Source organism: Vulpes vulpes, chromosome 1 (genome assembly GCF_048418805.1).
Source record: "Vulpes vulpes isolate BD-2025 chromosome 1, VulVul3, whole genome shotgun sequence".
Classification (NCBI taxonomy): Eukaryota; Metazoa; Chordata; class Mammalia; order Carnivora; family Canidae; genus Vulpes; species Vulpes vulpes.
In genome coordinates, this window is record NC_132780.1 from 50,812,469 (window position 1) to 50,826,813 (window position 14,345).

The 14,345-nt window shown below is 33.4% G+C and overlaps 1 protein-coding gene across 2 annotated transcripts in view; it reads left to right on the plus strand.

The window, feature by feature from the left end:
* Positions 1 to 14,345, plus strand: part of ERCC6L2 (ERCC excision repair 6 like 2) — a 125,694-nt gene that overhangs the window by 56,470 nt on the left and 54,879 nt on the right. Inside the window, exons 7-12 of one of the 2 annotated variants that reach the window (XM_025984209.2) lie at positions 795 to 935; positions 1,920 to 2,033; positions 2,815 to 2,934; positions 8,936 to 9,007; positions 9,649 to 9,794; positions 10,977 to 11,072. In XM_025984209.2, the coding sequence (XP_025839994.1) occupies positions 795 to 935; positions 1,920 to 2,033; positions 2,815 to 2,934; positions 8,936 to 9,007; positions 9,649 to 9,794; positions 10,977 to 11,072 (689 nt within the window). The remainder of the gene's footprint in view (positions 1 to 794; positions 936 to 1,919; positions 2,034 to 2,814; positions 2,935 to 8,935; positions 9,008 to 9,648; positions 9,795 to 10,976; positions 11,073 to 14,345) is intronic. The other variant, XM_072763894.1, reaches the window with a different exon arrangement.

Consider the following 14,345-nt stretch of genomic DNA (forward strand, 5'->3'; position numbering starts at 1 on the left):
TACATCCTACATAGCTTAGTGGCATGATTATATCAAATTTTCTTTTTTTTTGAATTTGGGCATAAAACAGAAACTTGTAGTTGCTTTTATGTGTATTAAGTTCTTAACCTTTACTAACCTTAGGAATTTATAGCAGGAAATCAAATACAAATCGTTACAAATAGTAATATAAAGTTTTAAATTTTTTTCTAAGTTTTCAAGTAGTTCAGTAAGTATTATTCATACCATTGTTCTAAAGTTTCCCTTTTCTCTTTACCTACTATTTTTTTTTTTTAGAGATTTTATCTATTTGAGAGAGAGAGAGAGCAAGTAGGGGAAAGGAGCAGAAGATAGCAAGCTCCCCAGTGAGTAGGGAGTCCAACTCAGAACTCCATCCCAGGACCCTAGGGTCATGACCTGAGCCAAAGGCAGACGCCTGACTGACTGAGCCACCCAGGCACCCCTTCTTATCTGGTTTTTTATTTGACCTAAACTGTAGTCACTTATTTGCATGATGGGCTAATAGTATGAAATCCTGAAAAGACCCAGAATATATTTAGAAATATATAAGGAAACCACTTGTTTTTTCATATTTTAATTCCTTTCAATTGAAAAACAAACTCTGTGAGATTTGAAAATAAAGTTATCATTTATAGGGTTTAGATTAGGGTGGGAGAAATTGTCATATTAAAGTATCTAAAAGAAAAATAGTTTATAAGCAGTTTCACTTTTATAGTCTATAAAATCTGATGTGCATTGTGATTATTATTGCTATAAAAAAGTACCAATAAGTACTTCGTGTTTCATCTTGGCAGATGGTGTATTGTTCTCTGACAGATTTTCAGAAAGCTGTCTATCAAACAGTATTAGAAACCAAAGATGTGACTTTGATACTTCAGTCTTCTGAACCTTGTAGCTGCAGCAGTGGCCGGAAAAGGAGAAATTGTTGTTATAAGGCAAGCGTTTCTGTGTGGTATCTTCACAATCTTGCTTTTGATTACATAGTTCTTTATTCCGGTGTCGGAGGTAAGGAGCAGATAAAATAACTTTTCCTCAATTCCTTTAGAAGCCATAAGTTAATAAAAAGGAATAGTTTTTGAAATTATTTTATAACATCAAATGGTAATAATAGCAAAATACAATTTTCAAATATATTTTTGATAAACTGGTCTTTCAGTAGCTCTCAGAAACTAGTAGCTTCAATTTGATATCCTCCCTTTCAATTTTTATTGGGAAGTAGCCTACTTCATCTTGAAATTTTATCTTATTTTCAGAAGTTTCACCTTATCCCTTAATAGTAAACTTAGTCTTTGATAGCAGGCTTAAAATATTATTCTGATAGAATGTTAATTAATTTAAATGCATATCAGTATAATAAAGTATTTTATTTTTTATTTAGAAACAAATACTGGTTTGTATTTTTTTAACCTTCTATCTGTATTTATTTCCTGCCCTTTTTTCTACCTCTCTATTTTATTATCAAGTTAGCTGTCAGATATCCATGTACATAGAGGGATCCTACATAACTATCCAGATTGATATTTATTCCATCTCTCATCTATTTTGCTGTTTTTTTACATCACTTTTTCCTAATAGCACAGTTTCTTACGAAACCTTGTAATATAAATGAGAGGACAATGAAATATAACCCTGCCCCCCATGCCATATTTCATTGCTAGGAACTTCTTACAGCAGTGTTTCTGACACTGTGTATCATGAGGGCAAATACCTTCTGGAATGAGTACTTTCTCCCCTCTTTTATTAAAAACATCACCAAAAGTATGATTCCACATTAAGTGATTCATGGATATTTTGTGTATTGTGCCAGTAGTGACCAAATGATAAACGTTAGTGTAACTGATATCATTTATGAAGGCAGTAGTGACGTAGCCATGTTAGTCTCTTGCTTGTTTTCATTTTCTCTCTTTTTCTGTTTACAGACCAATTCCCATGGTGAAACAGTGAAAACCTTGTATTTCAGTTACCTTGCAGTCCTTCAGAAGGTAGCTAACCATGTTGCACTACTGCAGTCTGCTAGCACCTCCAAACAACAGGTTTGAGTTGGCTTTTTAAATTTCTTTGTGATGCTATTTGGTATAAAGATATTATATTTGGTACTAAATGTCATAGCCAGATATCTTTATTTTTGTATGCAATTTAAGAGAAAACTGACTTGCTCATTTTTTAATGTAGGTATCAAAGAAATATATGCTCTTAAGTTTTTTAAGAGAAAATTGAAGCCTAATTTAAAGTAATACCTCTTTTTTCTATCTCTGATAATGTCGATATATTTGTTTTCCTAACATGTTTTGATGCAATTATTGGTTAGATATTGATGAGTCAGTCTTACTCCATTAATAATATATCTAATTGCATTTATCCAACCTACCTGATTAAAATGCAATCATTTACTTTGATCATTTCAATTGTAACTTATTCTAGAACACAACGTAAAATAAAAAATCTTCTTTAGGCCTTTCTTATATAGTGATGTTATATATTTTTTTGTGTTATATTCTTCATGCTGTTCAAATATAAGCTTAAAATCTAATAAGCATTCAATACTGTTTTTTGATAGTATTGTCTTTGGGAAGTATTTGATTCCTTGCTTTAGAAATTATAAAAGAAAAATGATAAAATTATCATTATCTCAGAACTCATCAAAGCAATATATGATTAGCATGATCACTTTAAGGTTTTCTGAATTATTAGTCTGACTGATAATATCTTCAAAGTAATATATTCCCTCTAAATAGATTTTTTTCAAAATCAATATCTGTATAGATATAAATGTATTAAGTTGAAATTTCTTTTCTTCTATCTTTTCCTCCTAAGGAAACACTTATCAAAAGGATATGTGATCAGGTATTTTCCAAGTTCCCAGATTTTGTGCAGAAAAGCAAAGATGCATCCTTTGAAACCCTTTCTGACCCAAAATACAGTGGGAAAATGAAGGTAAATGCTCTTTCAGGCTGCATATACATGAGGATGATATACAAAATATTTATCAATGGTATGACAGGGACACCAACTAGTCAGAACAGGTACCCAGTCATTCAGAAGAGACTGTGGCCAAAGACAAGCGATATAGCATTTACTAGCTTACAGTGAACCATGCATGTAGCTGTTTCTCAATTAGGTGGTTACATCAAATATACTTCAGACTTTCTTTATTGATGTATTAGATGTATGCCCTCTTTAAAATATATGCTGTTGCCATATGTATAATTGCTTATCTTCAAATGTTTAAGGAGATATCTACCAGAGATATAAATGCTAATGCCAGACACAAGGATGGGGATAGGCAATAGCTCAAAATTAGAGAAAGAAACATCTTAAAGAGTTCAAGGTGGACAAGATGTCTAGACTGAATTTTCTAACCTCTTATTTTTACTTACCAATCCATATTGGAAGCTTGCTAAAAGTCTCATTTGTGGCAAGGGAACATTTGTTCTACACTAGGAAACTGACCTGTAGGTGCTGCTCTTGGTGATGTATTATGAAAGGAGGGTGGGAAAAGTAAGGCTAGGTTCTCCAGCCAGGACCCAGGGCTTGAGGCATTACCTGTGACAGCTGCATGACTTGCTGATCGCTTACAGCCTTTTTGCAGCCACTTTGTTTATTTAATCATTTAGTAACTATCAAGAATCTTTATTTATGGGTGCAGAGACTATTACTGAACAATTCTCAACATTGTGGTTTAATTTTTAAAAAGTAAGTTATTTCTTTTGGCTAAATAAATAAGAATTAATTCAAAGTAGTCTGATGGTGATTTTCTTAAAATCCTGGAAATATTTTTAGCAATTAATCAATATAAACTCATCATAGTTTAGTTTGCTTGGACCTCTAAATTTAATGAAATAAAATAAAAGCCAAGTAGATTACTTTAAAAACTTGTCTATGTATTTTTTTAATTGAGATATAATTTACATATAACATTATATTAGTTTAGGTCTAATCTATCAAATTAGATTTGATATATATGTATATGGCAAAATGATTGTCACAATAAGTTTAATTAATATCTATTACCATACATAGTCTTTTTTATTGTGATGAGAGCTTTTAAGATGTACTCTCTTAGCAACATTCAAATATGTAATATAGTATTATTAATTATGGTCACCATGCTATACATTAAATCCCCAGGATTTATCTTATAACTGGAAGTTTGTACCTTTTGACCACCTTCACTCATTCTGTCTGCCTCTACCCCCTGTTGCTGGCAACCACCAATCTGTTCTCTATACTTAAAAATACAACCTTTTTCTTTTTCCGGTTCCACAGATAAGTGAGATCATTTTGTTTAACTCTTTCTCTTATTTAATATAGGATAATGACCTTCATGTTGTTGCAAATGCCAGGATTTCTTTCCTTTTTATGGCTCAGTATTCCATTAAATATGTATATACCATACTTTCTTTATCCACTTATTTGTCAACAGACACCTAACTTTTTCCATGTATTGGCTATCATAAATAATGCTGCAGTAAACATGGGGGTGCAGATGTCATATGGGGATCAATTCCATTCTTTTTGCATGAGGCTGTCTTGTTTTCCAGCACCATTTAGTGAAAAGACTATCTTTTCCCCATTGTATATTCTTACCTCCTTTGTCATAAATTAATTGACTATATAAGTGTGGGTTTATTTCTGGGCTATTTTGTTTCATTGATCTGTATGTCTGTTTTTATGTCAATACCATACTGTTTTGATTATAGTACCTTTGTAATGTAGTTTGAAATCAGGAAATGTGATGCCTCTAGCTTTTTGGCTCTTTCTCAAGATTGCTTTGACTCTTCGGGTTTTTTTTTTTTTTTTTGTGGTTTCATGCAAACTTTAGTATTGTTTGTTCTATTTCTGTGGAAAGTGCCATTGGAATTTTGATGGGGATTGCGTTGAATCTATAAGTGTTTTGAGCAGTATGGACATTTTACCATTAGTTCCCAACCTATGAACACTGAATATCTTTTTATTTGTTATCTACTTCAGTGTGTTTTATTTAGTTCTTAGTATACATCCTTGGCTAAATGTATTTTTAGTTGCTTAATTCTTTTTGATATAATTATAAATGCAATTATTTTCTTAGTTTCTTATATTTTTCCTTATTAGTGTACAGAAATGCAATGAATTCTTGTAGTTTGATTTTGTATCATATAACTTTATTAAATTTATTAGTTCTAACAGTTTTTGGGTGAGTCTTTAGGGCTTTCTATATGTATAAGATCATGCCATGTGTAAGTAGAGACAGTTTTTCTTCTTCCTTTCCCATTTGGATGCTTTTTTTTTTTAATTTTTATTTATTTATGATAGTCACACAGAGAGAGAGAGAGAGAGAGGCAGAGACACAGGCAGAGGGAGAAGCAGGCTCCATGCACCGGGAGCCCGACATGGAATTCGATTCCGGGTCTCCAGGATCGCACCTCGGGCCAAAGGCAGGCGCCAAACCGCTGTGCCACCCAGGGTTCCCTTTGGATGCTTTTTGTTTCTTTTTCTTGCCGAATTGCTCTGGCTAGGATTTCTAGTATTGTGTTGAATAACAGTGGCAGGAGTAGGCATCCTTGTCTTATTCCTGATTTTGAAGGAAAAGCTTTCAGTTTTTACCAGTGGGTTTTATGTTAGCTGTAGGCTTCTCATATATGGCTTTTATTATGTTGATGTATGCTTTCTCTATATCCACTTTGTTGAGAGTTGTGTATTTTTAAAATAAGTAAGTCTGGGGGCACCTCGGTGGCTCACTGGTTGAGTATCTACTTTTGGCTCAGGTCATGATCCCAGGGTCTTGGGATTAAGCCCCGCATCAGGCTCCCAACGGGGAGCCTGCTTCTCCCCTGCCTATGTCTCTGTCTCTCTCTCCGTGTCTCTCATGAACAAATAAATAAAATAAAGTGTACTGTTGGAGTTATATATCTAGGAATAATAATGTCTGCTTAAAATAATTATTACATTTATTTTTTGTCATGATTTTTAGACGGGAAAGAGCAAGCATGAATTATTTCTGGGGGCTGGATAGTTGGCTTTATATGTGAAAGAAGCCTATAATTTATTTGCTTTGCAAGAGAACACCAACAAGATAGAGACTGATAGTCTAGGGTTCTGTTTTTTAGATTGTGTTGATCATTTGATTATCAACATCATCTGGATTTAGTGATCCAAAATGAATAGGCTTATAATCTATTGTCTGTGGGGAGAGTTAGGAAATCCAGGTTGCGTATACTTTTTGAATTCAGGTCATGAAAGATACTAGTTCTTCTCTTATTATAGGTCAGCCTGCAGCTGCGATTTTTTTGTTGATGTTATGCTCACTGTACCCTCCCCATACCCTCCGAACTATACTTCATGAACACCAGCTCCTTCTCTTATATATGAAGGTCTTTTTTGATCTCAGCTACTATTCAAGTGGATTGGCACAAGTTGTACCTATTCCCCTGATAAGAGAAAATGAGGATTTTCTCTTCCCTTGGGAAATACCACAGAGCCACTTACTGTTGGGAGGGAGGGGAGTAGAAAAAGACGTAGGAAACCCAGTTTAGTGCTGTTGGGATCAGATATGGGTGATGTTCATCTCCAGGCCTAACAAATTCAAGAAAAGTTAGGCCCAAGATTTCTTACCTGTGAACATTGTTATTTACAACACTCCTTGGTATTTACTCAAATAAATTAAAAATGTATGTTCACACAAGAGCCTGTACACAGATATTTATAACAATTTTACCTATAATTGCCAAAACTTGGAGGCAACCAAGATATCCTTCAGTAGGTGAATAGATAAATTACGATACATTCAGATAATAGAATATTATTCAATAATAAAAAGAAATGAGCTATCAAGCTACAAAAAGACATGAAGCAGCTTACATGCATATTGCTAAGTGAAAAAAGCCAATCTAAACGGCTACATACTGAGACGCCTGGTTGTGGTATGGGGTCCTGGGATCGAATCCTGTGTCAGACTCCACTCAGGGAGCCTGCCTCTCCTTCTGCATGTGTCTCTGCCTCTGTGTCTCTCATGAATAAATAAATAAAATCATAAATAAATAAATGGCTACATACTATATAATTCCAGCTATATGACATTCTGGAAAATGTAAAACTCTAGAGAAAGTAAAATGATAAGTGGTTGCCAGGAGTTTACAAGGAGGGATGGATGCATAGATGGGGCATGGGGAGTTTTTGTGGTAGAGAAACTATTCTGTGTAGTACTGTAATGGTGAGTACATGTCATTATATACGTGTCAGAATCCCTGGAGTGTACAACACATGAGTGAACCCTAATGTAAATAGACTTCAGTTAATAATAATATTAGTTAATACTATAATACTATTATTGAATTAGTATAGTGAAGTTAATAATTTAATAAGTAAATGTATTATTAATAATTATTTACTCACCCACCAGTTGTTACAAATGTACTACCCTAATGCAAGATGTTAATAATAGGGAAAGCTATGTGCAGGGGAGGGGCAAAAGTAAAAGATGGGGGAGAGGAGGTCTGTGGGAGTTCTCTGGATATTCTGTTCCGTTTTTCTGTAAATCTATAATTGCTCCAAAAAATAAAATCTTTTAATTTTAAAAAGTTAATGTATCATGTGAAATTCAAATGCACATACTTTATATAGAGTCCGTTATTTTATTAAAAAATAAAGCAAAGCTTACTTTACAAGTTCTACAGGTATTAAAATTATGTTCATCTAATCAGTAACATTTTTATTCACCATTTGATTGGTTATCTGAGTAGCTTTCTTTTTAACTCCATGGCTTTTACTGAGGGATTAGACGATGGGGGTCAGAGTTATTAGCATAGTGTCTTCTCTTAGTCAACTATTAAAATTAAATATTAATTAATATTACTATTATTTAAAATTAAAAATTAATATTAAAAGTCTTACATTTCTTATATTGAGTATAATTTCTTTTAAGATTTATTTATTTATTTATTTATTTATTTATTTATTTATTTGAGAGAGAGGTAGAAAGAAAGAGCAAGCGAGTATACAGAGGGAGATGGAGAAGCAGACTTACCTCTGAGCAGGGAGTCCAATGCAGGGCTCCATCCCAAGGCCCTGGGATCATGACCTGAGCCAAAGGCAGATGCTTAACTGACTGAGCCATTCAGGTGCCCCTGAGTATAACTTTTTCTTTAAGTTTATATGCTTATCAGTGAATAAACAAAATTGCTTAAGTGTTTATTGCATAATTCAGAACAACTTTAAGCTGAGTACAGAAAATTCTTTTTCTTTCCTTTGTGGATTACTTTTCCACAGTGTTCTGGAACTGTCATTACCAGATGTGGAAATGCCTGTTTTAAAAATAACAGTATTACTGTTATACACAGGGTTTGGATTATTTGCTTCCTCCCTAACAGACTTTGGATGGGGGCAAATTATTGACATTTTGAGGTCAAAATCAAGTCTGGAAGTCAGTGCTGACTGTAAATAGAGAAGCAGAAGGGGATAAAATGAGAAGAGGTGTATATGTGACTGATTATTTTAAGAAAATAAATATCAAGACTTTTAGAACTTAGATGTAATTAAACATATTTCATTACACCTATCTAGAAAAAACTTAAATACTTCCTAAAAGGAATGCTGTTCTGTAATTTAGTTTCTGAACATATTGTAGGTATAAAGAAAGTGTGTTTTGGAAATTAAATTAATTCATTTAAATGCATTCCATAATCTAAAATGCTTCCTTTTTATTAAAACCAGATGAGATGAAACAAAAGTCTTTGGGAACCTTACCTCATTATTGACAATATGATGATGAATAACATCTCATGTAATATCTAATACTTTATTTCTCTAAGTTGGGAAAAAGGAAGGGAATTAGGAGAGAGGACTGAGGTTATGTTGTATAAAAATAATTTTTAAGAAATTCTCAAGTGATGTTTACATGTATAAAGTGTGCTTTTAGTTGGAACTGGTTCACTAGTTGATTTCTGTGGTTCATTTCCAGGTCCTTCAGCAGCTTTTAAATCATTGCAGGAAAAACAAAGATAAAATACTACTTTTCTCCTTTTCCACCAAGGTGAGTTTCTTCTGAAGTATATTCTTGATTGACCCAGCCCTGACTCCTGAGGCATAAAGCCTAAGAGACACAGTGTGTCCAGCCACATTTTCTAACTTAAACATAATGTAGAAAATGGTAGGGAGATAAGGAGCTTTTAAAACAGATGATTAAATCTCAGTGATATCAGAGTTACTGCCAAATAGCAAACTCAAAGATAGATTTTTTATTATCTATTGATGTTTTTGTTATAATTAAAATGTTCTTTAAGACATTTAAGAGATTAAAAAAAAAAAAGACATTTAAGAGATTTTAGAATCTGGAAAATAGCACAAATAGTGAAATTCACTTACCTAAATTGGCCAGTACTTTTCTTTTTATTTGGTTTTAGTTTAAAAAAAATAAAGTTTGATTTTTTTTTTTTTTTCTCCTGAAAGATTTTTTTTTTCAGGGCAAACATTGGTGAACTTTAAAGTCAGTTTCAAGATAATGAGTAAGAAATATATGAGCCAGAAGCCAGGAAAATATCTGTTGCTCTTGCAATTGTAAGAAAGAACTTGTGAGCAGCAATTATTAATACTTAGTAAATCTTATCTCTACAATGATATGAAACTTATTAAACCATCAATTACTCTTTGCCCATCTCCATATCTTCTCCCTAGTTGCTTGATGTTCTGCAGCAGTACTGTATGGCGGCTGGGTTTGATTACCGTCGACTTGATGGAAGCACCAAATCAGAGGAAAGAATCAAGATTGTAAAAGAGTTCAACAGTACACAAGATGTTAACATTTGCCTTGTCTCCACAATGTAAGAAAATAAAATTTGATAACTTGATTTTTATCTAATTGCTTTTAAGATTTAGGGTAATTTAAAAATTATTACTGGATTAATTTTCAGTGGTTGTGCTTATATTGCTTTGTTTTATTTGGCTTTAAGGAGAAGCAGCAAAAATGCTATTAATTATAACTAAAATAACAATATCTTGAGTTTTACCTAACCTTTTCTCTCGATTTCCTTATCATCACTGAATTCTCCTTATATGTCTGGGTTTATAAAGATAACAATCAAAAGAAATGGATGTTTCCTCCCAAGAATTTTCTGTAATAGTGTTTTTATTCATGTCTTGTGGTCAGAACAGTCAGATTTAATTGAATAATTAATAACTTTATTAATCAGATAACTGAGGATCATTTTTAACAGTGGTTTTTAAACTGTGCCTCAAGGAACCCTAGAGAACCCACTGGGCTCAGTGGGCCAGGTCCTTCCTCCCTCTGTCTACCTCGTTTCAACCACAGCAGCTGTACATTAACAGGTTTTGTAAAAGTTAAGTTAGTTCTAACATCTATTTATGAATCTCTCATTAAACCTTTTTTTTAAAAAAAAGATTTTATTATTTATTTATTCATGAGTGACACAGAGAGAGAAAGAGAGAGGCAGAGAAATAGGCAGAGGGAGGAGCAGGCTCCATGCAGGGAGCCTGACGTGGGACTTGATCCTGGGATCCAGGACCACGCCCTGGGCCGAAGGCAGGCGCTAAACCGCTGAGCCATCCAGGGATCCCCTCATTAAACCTTTTAAAGAATATACATACTTTAGAGAAAGATTTAAGCCAATATAAACACCTAAGATGATTAATCCCTTTTTGGGGGTAACAAATCCTTACTTTGACATATAATGTAATAAGTATTTTATAGATTTGCCTCGACTATCTTTTAAAAAGCATTTCAAAAGACTTTAAAAACAAATATATGTAATATGTGAAAAGTCAACACAATAATTACTTAAAATGAGGAATAAAATTATATTTTTAGGGATATTCTAAAATGGTAGGAAAACAATATTCCATTGCTATTTGTGTTTTAGTCATCTTACTTTTATGATGTTAATGCAGTATTGTGTTGATTTGGTTGCAGAAACCTGGCACAATTGAATTAGAGGGCAACAATTATGTTTTGCTATTTTTAATATGCCCTTTTCTGTTTCCTCCAGGGCTGGTGGAGTAGGCCTTAATTTTGTTGGTGCCAATGTTGTTGTGTTATTTGATCCTACTTGGAATCCAGCCAATGATCTTCAAGCAATTGATAGGTATAATATTGACAAAATTTAAAGTGACCTACAAGTATTTTTTTCTAAAAATACTCCTTTCTGATTCTTTTAGGTTGCTATAATATTACTGTGATTAGATGATGAAAAAAAATAGTATTTGATAACCTTGAATCTGAATCCAAATGGCAGGCTGATAATAGCAAATTATTTTCTGTCCATCTCAAAATCCCATTATTATGACAGGACTGGTTTAAGAAGAAGGAACCCATAATAATACTGCAGGAAAATGGGAAATGTCTCTATTAGTAGACCAGAAGTTTTGAGAAACTCCTACAAGATAGAAGGCAAACAGAATCTCTGTGATCAGGAAACCAGCAGAGAAAAGCTGTAGTCCAAAGGAGAGTGCAGAGAAATTTCAAACCTAGGGTCAGCAACTACAAGATGTAGAAATAGACCAGATTGAACTCTTGTGGGAAATTAATTAATGTGCTAATTCTAAAACCATTTCCTCTCCCACACTCCATATATAAAAGGGGATTGGCCTTCAACAGATGCCCCTTGATCAAAGCTGAAAGAATTATTTAATAAATTTTATAAATAGTGGGTAATCAGACTGACAGAAGGTTTTCAGTGGACATTAGAACCAGATCAAAAAGCAGAGCTGAACCTAAAGTAATCCCAGGTCTCCATGGAACACAAAAAGGGGGAAATGATTAAATAGACCTGTGTACCTGCATGGAAATCCAGACCAGCTTTCCTGTGCAGTCCACCCAGTTCCTCATTTGTAATTATGAATGGAAAATTAAGAATCATGAGATAATCTAATAAAACCAACAGTATAAAAGAAAAGGGCCAAGACAAAAAAACAGACCCTGAGGAAATAAAATAAGAATAGGACACATGAAAAAAAGTGCTAGAAAAGAAAAATAGAAATTCTTAGAAACTAGGGATGCCTGGTGGCTCAGTCGATTAAGCATCTGCTTTTGGCTCAGGTCATGATCCCAGGGTCCTGGGATCGAGTGCCACATCAGGCTCCCTGCTCAGTGAGGAGTCTGTTTCTCCCTTCCCCTCTCCCCTTACCCACTGCTTGTGCTCTCGCTTGCTCACTCTCTCTCTCTCTCTCTCTCTGGCTCTCAAATAAATAACTCTTTTTTAAAAAGAAGAAATTCTTAGAAATTAAAACTATTGCCAAATCAGTACAAGTTCTGATCAATAAAGTGGAGAATACTGAAAGTGGAAATTGATGTGGAAAATAAAAGGAATAAATATTTTAGAATACAGTGAGAAGACAGGAGAGAAAACAAAGAGACATGTCTTGGTTATATTTCTAAGTTCCAGAGATAAAGGGGCTAAACAAATACCAGAGTGAGAAAGAGGGAGGGAAAATGATTTATAAAATAAAGATAAAAAGAACAAAACAGGTTACCAACAAATAAATGAGAATCACACTCATTTCAGCAGAACAGACTTTGAAGAATAGATTTTTCATCTATATTATAGAATTCTGAAAGACAAAGTTGTCAAAGTGACAAAATTCATATGGTATCTGTAAGAAAATAATTTTGACTTGTAGTTGTAATCAGTGGCTAAAATATGAATATGTGAGGGAAATAAAGCAACTGTTGACATCTGGGAACTGAGAAATTTATATTTGAGTCTAGATAAATGTAGAGTTGAGAGGCTTAATGCAGTTATAAAAGAATTCTCAAAAATATGAAGGGATGGTATAAGAAAATTAGTAAGAATTAAAAACTAAAATTCCATGTAATTTCAATAAAACATTGGGAAGTGGGGATAATTATGTTGAAATTTATATTTCATCAAAAAAGAATTAGGATATCCTGGTCAGTTTTCAAATATATGCCAAAAACTTGTTTTTAAATTTTAGCAAAAAAATTTAAGGGCAACAACTAAGAGAGTTGGGCATAATAATCACTTAGTTCACTTTTTTAAAACACAGATGTTCAAGCTCCATCCTCTTGGTATTCTAATCCTGTAGGCCTAGGGTGGGGATCTATAGTCTCCATTTTAAGAAATTCCTCAGGCTGTACATCAAAGAACAATGGCAACAGAGTAAAAGACAACTCACAGAATAGAAAAAAATCTTTGCAAATTACACTTGTGATAAGGACTTAATATTTAGAATCTATAAAGAACTTCTAAAACTTGGTAACAACAACCAGAAAATACAAACCTAGTTTAAAAAGGGGAAATGGACTTGAATAGACATATCTTCAAAAAGTTATATAAATGGCCAGTAAGCACATGACAAGGTAATATCACCAATCATTAGGGAAATGCAAATCAAAAGTACAGTGAGATATACTTCATACTCAGGATAATTTTTTTTTTTTTAATTTGAGAGATCTGTGTGTGTAAGCTGGGGTAGGCAGGGGCAGAGGGCGGAGACAATCATAAGCAGGCTGCATGCCCAGCACAGAGCCTGAGGTGGAGTTCAATCTCATGACCATTAAGATACCTATTACCAAAAATAGACAAGTCTTGATGAGGATATGAAAAAATTGGAGTCCTGTGCACTGCTGCTGGGAAGATAAAGTGATGCAGCTGTTGAAAACAGTATGATGGTTTTTAAAGCACTAAGTATAGAATTACCACATATACCCAAAGAATGGAAAGCAGGAATTCAGATATTTGTACAACCATGTGTATAGCAATATTATTTACTGTAGCCAAAATGTAGAAATAACCAAAATGTTCACTTATGGATGAATGGGTAAACAAAATGTATTCTGTACATAAAATGGAATATTCAGCCTTATAAAGGAATGAAATTCTTTGTTTTATTGAGATATAATTGACATAGAGCACTATATAAATTTAAGGTATACAGCATATGACTTGACTTACATATATTATGCATTGATTACCACAGTAAGTTTAGTTAACATCTGTCATCTCATATGTAGCTTCTCAAAAATGAAAAGGAATGAAATTCTGATACATGGCTACAGCATGGATAAATCTTTAAGACATGTTAATTGAAATAGTCAGATATATAAGGACAAATATTGTGTACTTCCACTTATATAAGGTGTTTGGAATAGTCATTAGAGACAAATTAGAATGGTAATTACCAGGAGCCGGAGGAAGGAGGGAATAGAGAGTTACTATGTAATGGATAAAGGTTTTAGTCTGGAATGACAAAGTTCTAGAAGTGGATGATGGTAATGGTTGCAAAACAATGTGAATTTTCTTAATGCCACTGAACTATATGTTTAAAAATAGCTAAAATGAGGAACATCTGGGTGGCTCAGTCAGTTAAGCCATCTGACTCTTAGTTTCAGCTCAGGT